This window comes from Eupeodes corollae, chromosome 3 (assembly GCF_945859685.1).
Source record: "Eupeodes corollae chromosome 3, idEupCoro1.1, whole genome shotgun sequence".
Taxonomy (NCBI): domain Eukaryota; kingdom Metazoa; phylum Arthropoda; class Insecta; order Diptera; family Syrphidae; genus Eupeodes; species Eupeodes corollae.
In genome coordinates this window covers 114826707-114844033 of record NC_079149.1, presented here as the reverse complement: position 1 = coordinate 114844033, position 17327 = coordinate 114826707, and the positions used below count along the sequence as shown (strand labels likewise).

The 17327-nt window shown below is 28.4% G+C and overlaps 1 protein-coding gene across 1 annotated transcript in view; it reads left to right on the top strand.

Moving 5' to 3' along the window:
* LOC129951907 (toll-like receptor Tollo) overlaps window positions 1–11352 on the top strand; it is a 38054-nt gene extending 26702 nt beyond the window's left edge. The window contains exons 11-13 of the mRNA XM_056064267.1: window positions 131–293; window positions 5271–5402; window positions 10359–11352. Of these exons, the coding sequence (XP_055920242.1) occupies window positions 131–293; window positions 5271–5402; window positions 10359–10921 (858 nt within the window). The 3' untranslated portion in view covers window positions 10922–11352. The remainder of the gene's footprint in view (window positions 1–130; window positions 294–5270; window positions 5403–10358) is intronic.
* Window positions 11353–17327: the final 5975 nt, after the last annotated feature.

The following is a 17327-nucleotide window of genomic DNA, read 5'->3' as shown; positions in this document are numbered from 1 at the left end:
TTTTCCAAGAATTTGCAGTTCCATTTAAAGGATACTGTTTTCCTTATATCTATTCTTGACTCTGATTTTGTTTCCGGTATGTTTTTTAATACTCCTTGTTTTTATTCTTATTTTCTTAACTTACTCACAGTTGCAATGGAAATGGGACACATATCCGATATGTTTTCTGCCGAAAAGTTTGCGAGGTGCTGAAATTACAGACCTTGATATTACTGGATTGGATACGTGTTTGGAATTTATTACTGACGAAGAAAAGGATGCTGCAAGCACATCGCATAATTTTCTTGAAAGGGGTAAGTGTGCGATGATGATGATGATAAAAAAAAACAACATTTTTACTTTTATTTCTTTTTTATAAGGAGCACGTTCGTGACTATAATTTTAGATTATAAGATTGCAATTGATTTTATAAACAGACTGAAGGTTCATACAAGATAAAACCCAAAATATGTTGGTGTTGTCACAAATTGCTTGTGAATATAGAAGCATCTTCCCTTTTTTTTTTAAATATCGTTGACCTTTATTTTGTATTTTTTTTATATATATATATATTTAGGGATACGGTGATATTATTTTCCTTATTATTATTGGCTTATTTAAGGATTTGAATTTTTAAAATAACATTTAGCGATCGTATATGATTATCCTTGACTCTAACAAGACAAGAACAGAGACAATTTTAAATTCAAAAAAATACTAGGGCGAAATTAGGGTTTCTCAGGTCTTTTTTGTTAAAATAGCCACAATTTGAGCGAATTTCAAATACATGTATGCTTACCTTCTTTGAGTCTATAAGCGGCTCAAAAATTATAGTATACCTTATAAGTATTTAGGAAATTTCCAAGAAATTACAAAAATTCAAATTTTAATATTTCTTGGATTTTCAGTGGAATATTCCAAAAGTATGTAAAAACCATCTGAGTCTGCTATCAGACTCAAAGAAAATTATCTTTTACCAAGACAGCCCAATAAAGCCTTTTAAATGATCCTAGAAATTGCTTAGACAAATTGTAAGCTAAAAACTCAATATTCAAAATTTTAAAATCTAATAATTTAAGAATGTATGGTTTTGTCCTTTCTCTTCAAACTGGTGTTGTAACTTGAAATCAAGCTTTAAAAAAAAACACAAACCGTGAGGGTTTTAAATGTGCTTTTTTATGATCTACAACTCTAAAATCCTGTTAAATGGTCAGCGCGATGTCAGTCTTAAAACACTGGTAGTAGTAGATATTGGGTGTTTTTTTACGAAACCAAAAATGAGTGATGACTGATGATACGATCACTGAGGATGACTTAATGTAAATGAAGCTGACTGAGGAAGACTGAAGGAGATCGAGGATGACTGAGAAAGACTTAAAATTACTGAAGATGACTGACAATGACAAAGAATTACTAAGAATGACTGAGAATGGCTAAATGTTATTTATGTATACAGATAAAAACCGAAGACGAATGACGTAAACTCAGTATGAAAAGGCTGACTGAAGATGGCTAAGTATGGATTAGGATAAGTGACGATAAATGAAAATGGATGAGTATAGCTTATGATAACTGAGAACAATTGGATAGATTAAGAATGATAAATATGGCTAAATATAACCTTAGATGACCGGAAAACTCTCAGGATAAGCGAAAATTAATAAACTAACTCTTAAAGACACCTAATTTTATTATTTGTTGTTGTTTTATAAATTTGTCTTAATTATGTCTGTGTTTCGCACCATTAAAATATCAGCATTATAAATACCATTCGGAAAAATTAAAGGAACGTAATTTGTTTAAAGTTTTTGATTTTTTGTCGAAATTGTTTTTTTTTTTTTTTAAATAAAATGCATTTTAAATTTGTTTCTAAAATTTTTTTGTTTGATTTTTAATTAAAGTGTCTTGAAATTTTGTTTGTATTTTGTAATTTTTGTTCACCTCAAAAATTAACGATTTTGTACAACTATTGTTTTATATAGTGACGTAACATTGAGTTCAATCATGGTACTCCAAAATAAGACAAGATCATTATATTTTAGACCAAAGTTATTTTACCATTAATAATGAGTTCTCCTAGATTCGTTAACTAAAGTTAGATACAATATTTTGACGCTTAATCAACGTTCTTCAATATGTTCTATGAAATTTATGACAAAGGTACATACATTTTAAATTACAGAAGTAAAACATTGGTTTATGTATACAATCAATTTTCAAAAATTAGGTATTTTAATGGACATGAAAAAAAAACAAAACTCAGATATCTCAGAAATAGAAAGACTCAAGCCAACTTTTAACATTTGTATTATGTAAGAAATGTCTAAAATGACTTTTGATTACATCCGCAGTCGGATCAGATTCTGTGATCAGTGTGAATATGAATTTTATATGATATTATAGGAAAGAACATATATTTCTAGATCTAAAAAAACTACTTTAAGACTGAATTTAAAATATAATAATAAAATAAATATGACTGGCACAGTTTTGATTAAATTAATAATTGTTGTTGCATTCAAAAAATTAGGGGAATATACAAATTACTAACAATTAAAAAAAGAATTTGTAGGCATTATAAAACCATTTTCAATAAAAATACAAAATTTTGGCATAAGAAACAAATTATTTAAATTTGAAAATGTATTTTAAAACATGTCTTGTATAAAAAACATGCAAGAACATTTTTCGTATTTAAAATTTTGTTGAGTTTAAATTAAAATCTTACTGACCAATAAAAAGGGACAAACAAAAAATTTTACTATGAACAAAAAAGTATGCGTTAACTCATAATTTCTTACATTAAAAAAATCTACAATAAAATTTTGAATATAAATACCTTAACCCTAACCCTAAATACCTCTAAAACAAATGACGCTAGAGACTTGGATTACATTTTGCATTATATATTGTAACGTGAAACCAATCCAGTATATTTAAAAAAAATTCAATACACCATTTTTATAAATAAAAAAATTAAAACGAAATTTGTCGCTTCGAAAATTTCACGAATAAAAATAATCGTGAAATTTTGAGTAAAATCGAATTTACAGTTTTTTTATAAAAAAAATAGAAACCTACAAAAATCATTACTCAAAGTAGGTGAAAATTTATATTTTATCTTATGAGGAATATTTTTCAACATTCTATTAAACTTTGAGAAAAATCGAACTGACAAATTTTTTACAAAAAATAAAAACTTAAAAGAAAATGTAACAAAAGTTGGTAAAAATTGATTTTCGACTCAAATATCTTTTAAAAAATTTTAGATTATGGATTACAGCAGACAAATCTACTCGGCAGTTTTTTTTACAAGAATTGAAAACCTAACAAAAATCAATACTAAAACTTAGCTTCTCAAAAATAAAAAATATTTTCTTCAAACTTTTTTTATTTCACAGAAAATATTGTTTTCGATATTCAGTAGTTTTTTTGTATACAAGATTTGTACAAACAGTCCGTTTTTTCATAAAAAAATTAAATCTACAAGAAATAGTACACAAATTTGGTAAAAATTGATATTCGGTTCTTAATATCTCTCAAATTATATTCATTAATCCAATTTTGTAAAAATTTAAGATATGCTACTAAAATTCGTAAAAATTTGTTCTCGACTAAAAATCAATTTAAAAAAAATAGATTTTCAAGCTAAACTATTTGTTTATATGAAAAATATTGTTGGTAATTTTAAATTCATAGGAAGTTATGAGTGTGGGTCGCATCCCAGCTTCTTTTTTTAATTTTACGTTACATTTTCTTAATGATACAAACTTTATATGTGACATTTAGGAACTATATGGCAAGTTTTGCATTCGTAAAATGAATTGAACTTGAGAATTTAATCAAATATGAAATAACGATGGGTCCCCCATTTCGTTCGTCTGTTGATCTGAATGTCCTCGCTACTACACCCCACACATTGGGTTGATTAAATTCAAAGTCTTAAATCAGGGTTTTGACCCCATTCACTGTTAAGAATTTTTAATAAAAATAACAAATTTGTTAGTCATCAAATCGAAAATTCAAATTTTTTCAAAAACAAACCGATGGATTTTTATTTTAATTTTTGCATTAATTTAATTTCTTAATTTGTCTTCCTTCAATATACAAAAAATATTTTTGCGTTGGTCCAGACATTTTTTTGTCTGTACAAGCTATTATGATGTCTCAATAATATTTGATAATCAAAACTGTCATTGTTTTTATTTTTGAATATTGAATATTTTTATCGAAATTCGATATATTGGAAATGGGTCATCATTTTTTTGAAAACAAACATTTTTTGCAGGTACATTTGTATATCTTCAAATAAAGGAAATATTGAAATATTTTTAAAAATTCCTGCGATAGATAAGCAAGTTTGTTCGACCCAGTCGACCATTTTATTTTTTAATTTAAATAATTTGTGTCTTGCATTCAAATTGTATTTTATGTAATGTTTTCGTATTGCAATTTTTACATCCCTGGGCTTACATTTTATCATAGTAAATAGTAAAAACAAAAAGCTTGAAACTGAATTCAAAGTTTTTGATTGTTTTTTTTTTTTGAAAATTGTTTATCGAACATTATCGATTCTTCCATATGACATATTTACATCTTTTAACAAAAATTTAGGCAACAATGTCCTTGTAGGATAAGATGAATCCCCAACAAACTGTCTTCGAACGACCACGCATTGTGAACTAAAGTTCAAAACGAGTTGCTCTTTAAATTTGTTGTACCATTATCTACCTATGGATGCACAACTGAAAAATGTGTTTTCTAAATCATCCTCTTTTTACTTAGTTGACTAATGATGCTGTAATGCATATAGAGGATAAATGATCTTCCAAGAGCATTTAACCACTGGAAAAACCTATTTTTTAAACTAGTTTTCTTTTTATTTTTCTTAAAGTGCTGACAAAACCACACTCGTTTAACCCGTTCCCGTGCAACCAAGTTAACCACCATCATAGTACAAAAGTGAATGCTCTGTGGCTATTTATCGTCTTAATTGTCTTAAATGCTGCTGCTGTTGCTGCTCCTTGAATAGTCCTTCTTTTTTCTTTGGGACTAAAGATTTATAATTGCATTCGACTGTTACAAATTGTTTTCTTTCTTATATTGTATCTAAAAATACTGATTAATAGCTAAATATATATATAACAATTTTTGTGTTGTGCCAAAGCACACTTATCTTGTCTTGTCTATGTTGCAATTTTACAGATTTTGTTCACATCATATAGATACATAGGTACAAAGTTAGTAATATAGTCTTTTGTTTTTTTCTTTTTTTTTTTTGTCGATACCAGGTGGCCTTAATACACTTGCAATTCTGGGCGGTATTATATTTGTTCTAATTGCCATCATTATCCTGGCAATGGCTGTTTGCTTCTCAAGACATCGTGCTCGTTATTACACGCGAGAAGACCGACGTAATGGAGGTATGTATATAATATGTGTTATAAATTAATTTGATTTTCTTTCTCATTTAACAGGATATACGAGCTATGTATATATGTATGTATGATGTTGTGTTTTCAGTAGAAGACACTGCACTATAGAAGTAGTTATAGGTACTTTATAGGAACTTTATAGTGTGCTGTGTGCAAGGTTTAGAAGCGAGAGAAATACAATTAGGAGTGTCTTAATTTCTGTGTACATGATGATGCTTTCAACTTATGTTTAATTAAACTGTTCAGATGTAAAGAAATTAAGTTAAGAATATATTATTCCACGTGCGAACGTTTTCAAGAGGGTTATTATCTGTTTATGAAGGTTTTCTATAGATTAGATTGTTACAGTACTCAGAAATGATTTCAAATTGGTCTAAAACAGAACTGAAACTATTTCAATTCATAGAATTTTTCAAAATTTCGTATTCAAAGTGGCGAAAGGATGGAGTGTACTTCTTCCTTGTGACTAAAAAAAAAGAATCTCTTGAGTTTTTTGTTTCAATTCGCTTTCGATGTGTGCGCATTGAATCTAGATGAAATGTGATGGCAATTTGAAATTCTTTACGTAAAGACTGATTTCCGTTTTTGTTCTTTTTTTGTTTTCATTTTTCAATCATCACATTGGTACCTTGAGCTAAATCCTGTTCAAACATCCTTATAGTCACGTACACGCACAGCACAGGCTCAAGCATTGACATCACACACGAAACGTACAATTACGAAGTATATTGCCCATAGTTAGGTTAGAAAATCAAGCTTTTCACACTCTTTTACCCTATGCTCGTTTGCTTTGCATGATGATGCGATGACATACGAGTATATCTAGGTATAGTTTTATAGCTGCAGTAAAATTCACAACCTGTTTTCCCAATTTCCTGACACGATTCTCGATTGTTTTGGATGACATAGTTGTCGTCGATGCATCAACATCAAACTCAAGAGCATGATGTGTTCTATAGTTTTCAATATATGGGTAGAAAAAGGCTCTGACGATGTAAGATGAGAATGGGATCTTGTATATATGCACTATATCAGGACCTACCTACATATGTAGATATGTATATATATAAAAATACCCTTGAAGCTGATTGATTGAACTGTATGGTCGTTGTCGATGTCGATGTCGATGTCGAAGTTGCAGAAACCCGCAACAGGATTAATACAACGAGAGAAAACGCTTTAGCGGATATGGTGTTATTTCACAGTTATCAGCAAGCTGCAGGCTACTTTTTCTTTTTTTTACGTTGGTATAGGTATAGGTACATAGCTCGAAGCAAGGATATACCTTACCCGATATTCATATACTCGTATTTGAGAAAGAAACATCAACAGAGAGAAAAAAGGAGTTTGTTTGGTATAAATTACTGCAAACAAGTAATGGAAATTGAAAACAATTTTCCAGGATGGTTGATGATGTGTACATACCTACACTGTAATGCACAATGCACATATATACTATCAGATATGCAAATGTATATGTACCTATGATGGTTTATTTTATATTTTGTTGACTTGTGCAGTAAAGCTGAATTATTTTCAAACTTGATGAGAGAGAATATTTTTAAGTAAAATGAGAGATTAAATTACTAAAATTAGGATCAAAAGCAGATCATTATATACATTTTGTATGACAATGTTTTTTGTTGCAAATAGAAAAAAACATACAATTTGAGTTGATTATTTTTATGTCAGAATCAATTATAAAAAATTAAATTACAAAAAAAATGACATTTCTTCCGACTTGTCGAATTGAAAATGTTGACAATTTTCGAAGCTTCAAAGTCTCTAGAGCCGAAATAAAATATTTTTAGAGAGATGTCTGTGCGTCCCCAGCTTAAGAACCAGTAAACATATCGACTTTAAATAAATTTTGTTACACAGATAATAATGCTGAAAGATGCAGATAGATAGTCTCTTAAAAATTGATTTAGTGGTCTAATTACCATAGCAATTTAAAAAATAGGTGAACATTTTGGTTAGCCCACAATATCTCACGAACCAATAATGCTAGAGAATTGAAATAAATTTTAAATTATGTATTGTAACGTGATGCTATATTAGTATATTTTTTGGGAAAAAATCAAATCATAGGTTTTTTACCGAACAAAAAATGGTTTTATCCCCAAATAATTTTGTGCATCGTAGAATAACGTTTGAGAAAAATAGAATTGTTAGTTTTTTTTTATACAAATATTAAACCTAAAAAAAACGTAGGTACACAAAGTTGGTAAAAATTTAATTTTGACTCAAATGCCTTTTCCAAAACTAATAAACGAATTTGGTCTTATAAGAAATATTGTATTCAACGTTCGGTAAAATTTTGAGAAAAATCGAGTCAAAATTTTGTTAACCAACAAAATTACCAGAAGTTCGTAAAAATTGGTTTTCGACTAAAATATCTTTTCAAAATTGAAAAGTATTGGCTTTAAACTTATTTTATCTCACAGGAAATATTGTTTTCAATATTCAGTACATTTTTTTAAAATAAAAATCCAACAGTCTGTTTTTTCCATGAAAAAATAAAATCTACAAAAAATTGTACGCAAAATTAGGTAAAAATTGATGTTCGGTTCTCGAAAACAAGAGATATTGTTTGTCTTGTTTACAAAAATAAATTTTGGAATCAAACTGTTTCATCATATGCAAAATGTTGTTGGTAATTTTAGAATTTTTTAGAACAATTCAAGTGACAACTTTTTTAACAAAAAACGAAAACCTACAAACCTTTTAGGCAAGACAAATGGACAGGCGAGATGGGAAGTTATCAGTGCGTTTTTTGTTCTTCATTTCTTTGTGATTCTGATTATCTAGAAATAAATATTTCAGAACGAAATTATAATCTTATGAAAATCACTGTCAAATTTCAATTGTTGGTGGAATAATTGGTCTGTACTTCTTTAAGAACTATGCTGGCAAGAATGCTACTGTCGATAGTGATCGCTATAGAAATATAATAACCGATTTTTTCTTTCATGAATTGAACAGCTTTAATAGGCAGGAGCTGTCATTTTAACAATAAGACGGCGCAACAGCTCATCTGATCATTTATTTTATGCAAGAATCGTTTCGGATTCGGTAATTAGTCTCCAGTTTTTTTTTTTGTGAGCGTTATTTCCGACATACGTCGTAAAGTGTTGGAAAAAGTCATTAAAAATTGGAGTTAGGTTAATCAAGTTAAGAAAATCTTCTAGGTTGTATTCTATTTTAAAGTTATATGCCTCTAAAAAACACCCTTTATTGTGATGTAATATTGGTAAGATAAAACATTTCCAATTTCTCAGGAAAATTTTCTTACATCATGTCGATGGTTTCAGATTGTAGCTCACAAATTGCATGAATTATTTTGTCCATAATGCTTCAATCGTCTCGGGATTGTGGAAATAACAGTCTTTTACGTTTGGTACCGAAAATAGACCACATTGGTCAAATCTCAAATAATCGGTAAATTGACATCACCAAGGTGGCTTGAAAATGTTTAGCGTAACAAATAAAATAAAATCATAAATCATAAAATCAATTTTCAATTCAAGTTACTTTAAGAATAAAGCTATGTAGCGAAAACAAAGCTAATCGTCGTGTGCTGTATGTAAATAATTCAAGATGTGAGGGCAGAATTCTCCTCAGGCTATAGTGCGAAAAATTCTGACCTGTTAAGATCAAAGGCAGTCTTACGACTTTTTTTTCACTAACTTACGTATCTACATCCAAGCACGATATAGTTGCCTCATTTCGTCAAAAAAATTCTTTTTCAAAAAATGCCGCGCTTATTTTACATAGAGCTTATATCTATAGAAATATTTTTTCAGTATTTTCCAAGCTTTTAACACTATTTTAAGCTACCAGAATTTTTTTGTTGTATAGTGAATTAGCCTTAAGTTTTAAAAGCTTTGTATTTGCTTTAAGGATGAACTAAAAATCCACTTCCGGGGGCATTTATGACTAGATGAAATAGAACAGTATTTCCACTCTTTATCTCTGCATCTTTAGTGAATTTTTTTCTTCTTTTTCGTATTCATTTTGGTTTAAACGAGGAACAAAGGCATAATATGCAATAATGCAAAACTATGTTTTTCTTATGCAAACACGTATACCACGTTGTGCACCTGTTTCAATACATAGAAAACTCTTTTTTCAGTATATTAGCAACAAAGTCTAGCTGAACAGTGTTTTTTTTCATCTTTTCAATGTTTAACTCATTTTTGTCTTCGTCCTTTTTATAACCCATGCAGTGCATTTGTTTAAACAACCATTTTCTATTTGAACTTTCATCACAAAAGAATTTCCTGTTTTGCTGCATGTTGAACAAATTGCACAAAAACATCGTTCTCATTGTTCACTTTATAGTGTTTAATGTTAAAAGAGAAGTGAAAAAGAATCAGACATAAATGTTGTCTTCTATTTTTTATGTAGGTCTCCACTTTTAAAAAAGAAATTAAAAAATAAAACTTGAGGGCTATGTTTTCCGGATTTAAAGTTTTCTCATTTATAACTTCAATTTGTAGGCGACAAAACAAAGAAAAGCTATTCAGAATTCGATTGTAGACTATGTGTTTTTCAAAACTGCCATTGAAATAACCCCAAATATTATGTCCTAGAAATCAATACGAATAATAAAATAACCCATATTTCCACTAAAATTTGTCACTTTTAGTAAGAATACGGAATCAAAAGTCACTAATCATATAATTAAAATCCAATTTGTCTCAATTTGCTTCTGATTCTATCCCCAAACTCAAGAAAATCGAACTTTAACAACGTTCATTTTCTTGAGACCTTTCACTTCTTCTATTCATTTCGTCGTCCTCTATCGATAAATTAAATATAGAGAACAATTTTTACCCTATGGCCATTATATCCTTGTCATGTTATATTTATTGTTACTATATAGTGTATGTATTTATTTTTATATGGCTGTATGTGTGTCTCTGGTTTGTGTGCTTTCAGGCGATAGTAAATGTTTGGAAAAGAATTCCGATACATCACCCGCAATTACTGGCAACGAAATCAACTTCAAGTTCCCAATTGATGACCGAGTTTGTACGATTGATGAGCTTGTCTTGCCGCCAGCACCGCCACCACCCACAAAATCACCCCCCGGGCCACTCACATCGCTGCAGAGTCAACAAACAGTTGCAACATCTCAAGCACAGTCGAGTATACATTTGCCGGTAGCATCCAAAGCAACAGCAATAACAGTTCCAACCCCAACCCTTCACACGACGACGTCATCAGGAAGACTTCCAGCATCAATAACAACTCCTTCATCCATATCCTGTTCGTCCTCCCAGCATCAGCAGCATCAACAGCAGCAGCGTCAATCTCATTCAAACATTGTGATACCACCAACTGCAGAATCATCAGCAGCACCACCAGCAGCAGCAGCATTAGCGACTGATTCCCGGAATATGGCATCGGAATTGAATCCTGCCAACTGCAACGACCAAATGCAACAAAACATTACCCCAACAACGACTACAGAAACCATAGTCGAAGTTGGCCTCAACTGACCCCTATCAGATGCAGACGGCCGAAATTAATTGGGTTGCCGTTGACGATGATCCCAGTTTTTGCAGAGCTACTCCTTCAACAAAAATGCATTAGACATCAATTTGATTTCGTTAAGAGATCCTTAAAGGGTGTTATAAATTATGTACTTCGGTCGGTGAAGCAATATTCATTGGTTTCTTATAAATTTCATCACTTTTCTTTCTGGCTTTTATTTCCGTTTTTTGAATATTTTATTGAGTTCTTGCAACTGAATTGATAAAAGTGGCAGCATTTATGTAAATGATTAAGATTTTCAACACATTTTTGGTTTTTAAAAATCTTCTTTCCGGTGATTACAATTATTTTTGTAGAAAAATCATATTTTAAAGATTAATTTTATACTAAAAACAAAAACACATTTTTTAAGATTTTTAAACCATAAAATAAGAATAATTTATATTTTTAGTAGTAAACAAAAAACTAATTTTAGATTTTATTACAAGAAATTTAATTTCAATATTTATTAGAAAATAATTTAGATTTTAAATTTTAATATTCAAAGAAAAATAAAAAAAATCATATATTTTTGTAAATAACAAAAGTTGCAAAGAAAAAACGAAATAAAAAATACTAAAACTGTAATTAAAATTCAAATCGACAACAAAAAATTTAAGTAGGTAATTGTGATATAAATAAATTTTGTAAATACAAATTAGAACAAACATAAAAACAAAAATCATATTATGCGAACTTGTATAAAAATTTATCTCCGAATAAAATAGAAACATTTAGGATTTGCAATAATGTTTTAAAAAAATAAGAAAATACTTAAAATTAAACAAAAATAGAAACATTTTTTTTTGTTACACTTCCTCCAAAGAAATAACTTTAAAAAACCAACAAAGATTTATATATGAAAATAAAATAGAAAAGAAAAGAAACAGTTTATATTCAATGAAGTTATATAACAAAAATATTTATAAAGTGTTTCACTTTGCATTGATTTTGTATTTCAATAAATTATTAAAAAAAATATACCTACCTACTACCAGAAAAAATAAATAAATTTACTATTGATAAATACAAATTTATTTACCTATAGAAAGAAAATCCAAGCAGATATATTTTATGTTTTATCATAGATTATTATTATTATTATTATTATTATTATAAATTTAAGTATATTGAGAAAAAACATAAAAAAAGAATATTTATTTAAGAGAAAAAAAGAACTTATAAAAATAAAAAATATATATTAAAATAAATATTTAAGAGCGTATATATATAATTTGAAACAAATGCATTTTGAGTTTTTATTTTTGGGGAAAAACTAGAAGCTTGGAAGGTAAGTATAATGGTTTTGAATCCATAAAAGAAAAAAAGGTTTGGTTAAAAAACTAAAATAAGACTTCAATACCTTTGTGATTAATTATAAAACTGTGATAATTGTAAAACTAACTGAGTGGTTTCTAATTAAATAGATATTATTTTCAGCGCAATCAGATTTGAGTTTTATAAGAATGACGCATGTAGGAAGTCCTAAATTCCTACTCAATTTCATTCCAATTACCGTGTGGTGTGGGTTTTATTTAAATAAGTACAAACTAAATGCAAAGAAATTTCTTGGTTAATAATTACAAATAAATTAAATGTTCCACTGGAATAAAATACTTAAAAGTACAACTCACCTAACGTTAATGTTTAAATATGTTTAGCCGTTACCCTCAAGAGAATAATTTAAAAGTTTCTCAAAATATGAAGGAAGTGTTTAAGTCTAAAAACAATGTACTTATTCGCTTGTTTGTCGTTATTAACTTCCCATTGGAAATTATTGTAATCAGTCCGATTTGTCGAATTAAAAGTTTTGTCATTTCTCGTTTCAAGGTCCCTAGAATCGAAATAAAAGATTTTTAGAAAGATATCTGTGTGCGTCGTGTGTATGTACGTTCGTCCATACGTTCGGGAACTTCAAATAAATTTTGTTGTACAGATAATAATGCAGAAAGATTCAGAAGGGACTCTAAACTCTGCTTTTTTTTACCATAGCAACTTAAAAAAAAAATTTCGGATAACCCTAAATATCTCACGAACTAATAACGCTAGAGACTTGAATTCAATTTTATATTATATATTGTTACGTGATACCAAACAAATATTTTTTTTTTAATTCACACTAACTGTTTTATTTATACATAAATTTAAAAAAAAACTGAAAAAAACAATATTTGTCACTTCGAAAATTTTACGATTTTATCTTCAAAACAATTTTGTGCAACTTATAGTATTGTTTTTAGCATTTAGTAAAAATTTGAGAAAAATCGCATTGACAGTTTTCTTACAAAAAAAAACATGATTTTCGACTTAAATATTTTTTCAAAAGTTTAATATATTGACTTTAAACTAATTTTTTTCTTTTAAAAAATATTGTTGTTATTATTTAGTAACATTAATTGACAGTTTAGTTACAAAAAATAAAAACCTAAACAAAAATTAAATAAAAGTTTTTAAAAATTGATTTTCGATTCAAACCTCTTTTCAAAAATTAAAAATATTGGCTTCACACTTATTTTATCGTTCAGAAAATATTGTTTTTCATTCATTACATTTTATTTTTATTTATTTTTAAAAATCCAACACTCTACAATCTACAAAAAATAGAAAGGAAATTGGGTAAAAATTGATGTGCGGTTCTCGATACGTCGTGATATTGACTTCAAATTAATTTCATTCATCCAATTTGTATCTGCTAACATAAAAAATACAATTTTTTAAGAAATGCTACTAACATTGGTTAAAATTGTTTTGCAACTAAAAATCTTGCTAACAAAAATAGATTTCGAAATCAAACTGTTTCATTATATGTAAAATACTGTTAGTAATTTTAAAATTTTTAAGAATGATTCTACTGACAACTTTTTTGACAAAACACAAAAACCTAAAAACTCTTAAGTAAGCAAATCGAAAGACGGGAGGGGAAATTATCAGTGTGGGTCGCACTATAGCCTCTTCTTTTAAACTTGGTTTTGGAGCTTATGGTGATTGTCAAGGCTAAATTTTAACAGCCATACAACTTTTTTTCAATATTTTGACAGGCACAAATTTGGACATAAAGCAGTTTATAAACTAAAATCATAGAGTTTTAATTAAAAACATGGTTAACAGATTTTTTTTTTTAAATAAATCAACTTACCGATATTGTTTGATATTTTAATTTTGTCTTAAATATGGTTAGAATATAAATAAAATAAAATTAGAATACTAAAAACTAATCAATTTAAGCTAACATTTTTATAAAACAAAAAAAAAACAACAAAATTTCAAATAAGTTTGCTTCTTAATTAACTTTTAACGAAAATTCAGTGTGTAGTAATGGAATTCAGTTTAAAAATTTATTTAATAGCATCAATAAAGTCTTAAAAACGTCGTAATTTTGGTTTCAACTTCCTAAATAATAAACACTTTTAAGGACTTCCTACAAAAGATCTTACAGTTAGTCTTTAAAAAACGCATGTATGAAAACAATTTCGAAATTTTCAAATAAGACAATACAAATATTTTGAGTTTTAAAGCATATATGCTAAACAGCGATAATGTTTAAAAAATGCAAAATAGCAACTACCAAAAATATTAAGCTAAAATACCACATACCAGTTTGGTAAGCCAGTTTTATGCGCTGTCTTCTAATTGGCCTAACAAAAGTCTTCTCCATTCTCCTGGCGACACAGTAACTGAAACAGAAAAAAAAAAACTTTAAAAAGATGCTTTATAAAGTGACCTAAGATTTTCGAAAAAATCAATTTCCAATGAAATGAAATCGTTATGAAATAGTGGTGTTTTATTGCTTATAAAATGGTCGTTTTTCGAATGACAAATTGTTAATCTTCATCCAATCAAAAATGTGATAATATTTCATCGTATTTCATATATTAATGTTAAAACATTTAATAAATGCGAGTGGTTGCCCTTTATAAAACTGCCATAAAATGAGAATGAGAAATAAGGCCTTGAAATATTCCTAAACCTTTCGTATTTTATAACCTGGATTATTTTAAACCTTCGGTTATTTTTTAATCCGGTTATTCCTAATGATAGGTTATTTCTCAAAAGCGAGTATTTTTTAACCTGGTTGTTTTTGTAATCTCGTTTATTTTACAACCTTGGTTTTGTTTAACCTCTGTTATTTTTTAACGTATTTTATTTTATAACACGTACCCTTGAAAAAACCTTAAGGTGGCACAGACCTATTACATTTTTTAACCAGGCTTATTTTGTAATATTAGTTATTTACAAACAGCTAAACATTATGTTATATCTTAACCTTACTAACCCCAGTAATCTTAAAACATTAGTGTTTTGCGATCTTAACTCGGGTCATTTTTTGGCCCAAGTAATTTTTTTAATTGGGTTATATTTTGAAATGGGTCATTTTGTAACCTCTGTTATTTTATAACCTTTGGTTATGTTATAACCTTTGGTTATGTTATAACCTTATTTATTGTGTTGCCTTGATTTCTTTACCATAGGTTAGTTTTTAGTTTGGGATATTTTAAAACCTCGGTTATTTTTTAACCAGTTTTTTTTTGTATCCTTTGATATTTTGTAACCGTGTTATTTTGTTACTTCGGGTTTTTTTAAGAACTATGTTACTTTTTTTATCTATATTATATTTTAGCCTGGTGTAATTTTTAACATTGGATATTTTAAGTAGTGACTTCTGCAGAAAAATTAATTTTAAAATTAAAAAAAACATGTACATTAAATCGTTATTTGAATCGAATTGGTCATTATTTAGTCGATAAAAATTACTTTTTGAAAGGTCAACCGATTTCGTCCGTCCATCTTTCTATCTTTCTACAGCCAAAACCGTTAGATGGATCCTGATTAAACTTGGATCTTAATGTTTTCAGCAGATGTGCCTTAATTTTTTTGTGATTTCTTGACCAAAGCTAACAGCAATCCCCATACATTTTTTCGGTCAAAAATTAAATGTTCGAACTTTTTATTAGCTATTTTAATATACGAAATATATTTTTGTATTGCTTCAGAAGTTAACCAACATAAAACCGATATTCAATTTTTAAATTATCTGTCACATTGGGCAAATGATATTTAATGCTCAAAAAAGCCGTATTTAAAAAAAAAATGTTTAAATAAATTTGTCACAAATGCAATTACATGTGTCAAAAACATGTCACCGGTTTTCAACGAAATTTAAACATAAGACGTTTATTAAAACTTTTGTTGACTGAACAATAAAAATAAAAAATAATTTCAAAAAATTGCTCTAACGATTTTCAAAAAAAATAAGGTTTTTTGAGAAATCAAAATTTGTTTAGATTTTTAAAGATAATAAAATAAAGAATTGTTTTTAAACAGACTCTCTGGATAAATTAACAATTTCGTTCGATCTGGTCGTCCATTTCATTTTTATCAAAAAAGAAATGTTGGTCTTTATAATTTATACAAGTGTTGATGTTGTTGATGTGGAACACTCAGTAAAGACGTTAACAAACAAATAAGTAATATTGAGTAATTGCCTATGCACACACGCCTTTTATAACTAAGTTGACCTCCTTTCATATCACGTGCTTGCCTTTAATTAAAAAAGGGTTTTAGTCACTTCAAATTTTAAATTCACACCAATTTAATAATTTAAGTGTGTACTTATTTAACGAAGCTTTACCACTTTTCTAAACAATAATTTTCTTACCCTTGTTATAAAATAAAAAAAAATGTATGCATATGTTGTACATATTTATATTATTAATCTATGGCTCTACTTCTACTTGTAAGTATAATTAAGTCCTACAAATTTATAGCAAATTATTTAAACACCATACTTGATAGAACGGTTGTTGTTCAGCCATGTGGTAAAACTGATGGTGAAGATAGATATACATAATTTAAATAGGTACAACAGCTATTTAGTATATACAGAACCAATAATTTGATTACCAAAGAGCAAGCAACAGCAACATAAACACGCTTATAGTGTGAAGGACACTTAATTTGCGAACAACACCAATTAATACAACAACCGCCATTTAAACGTTAATTGCCGTTATGACGATGATGGGGATGATGAGGACGATGATGATCTAACTGTGTAATGCTCATACTAAATATTTGTTTTTTGCACACAACCTTCCGTTCCGCCAGCTGTTTTGATGCGGGTCTTTGCTTTGCTACACATGAGCTTACCCTTAATCCAAATTCACCCATTTTTGTTGCGCCCTCAAAATGACCTTATTTGAATTTTTTGTTTGGTTTTTTAGACTGACGTTATTTTGTTGTTGTGGTCCGGTAAAACGGTATAATAAAGTGAATAAAAAGTATCGGTGCGGTTGGCATATGGCTTCTATTATCCTGGAAATTTTGATGGGGTAGGATAAACACTTTTTGTATATTGTTATTTACTCTTGTGAT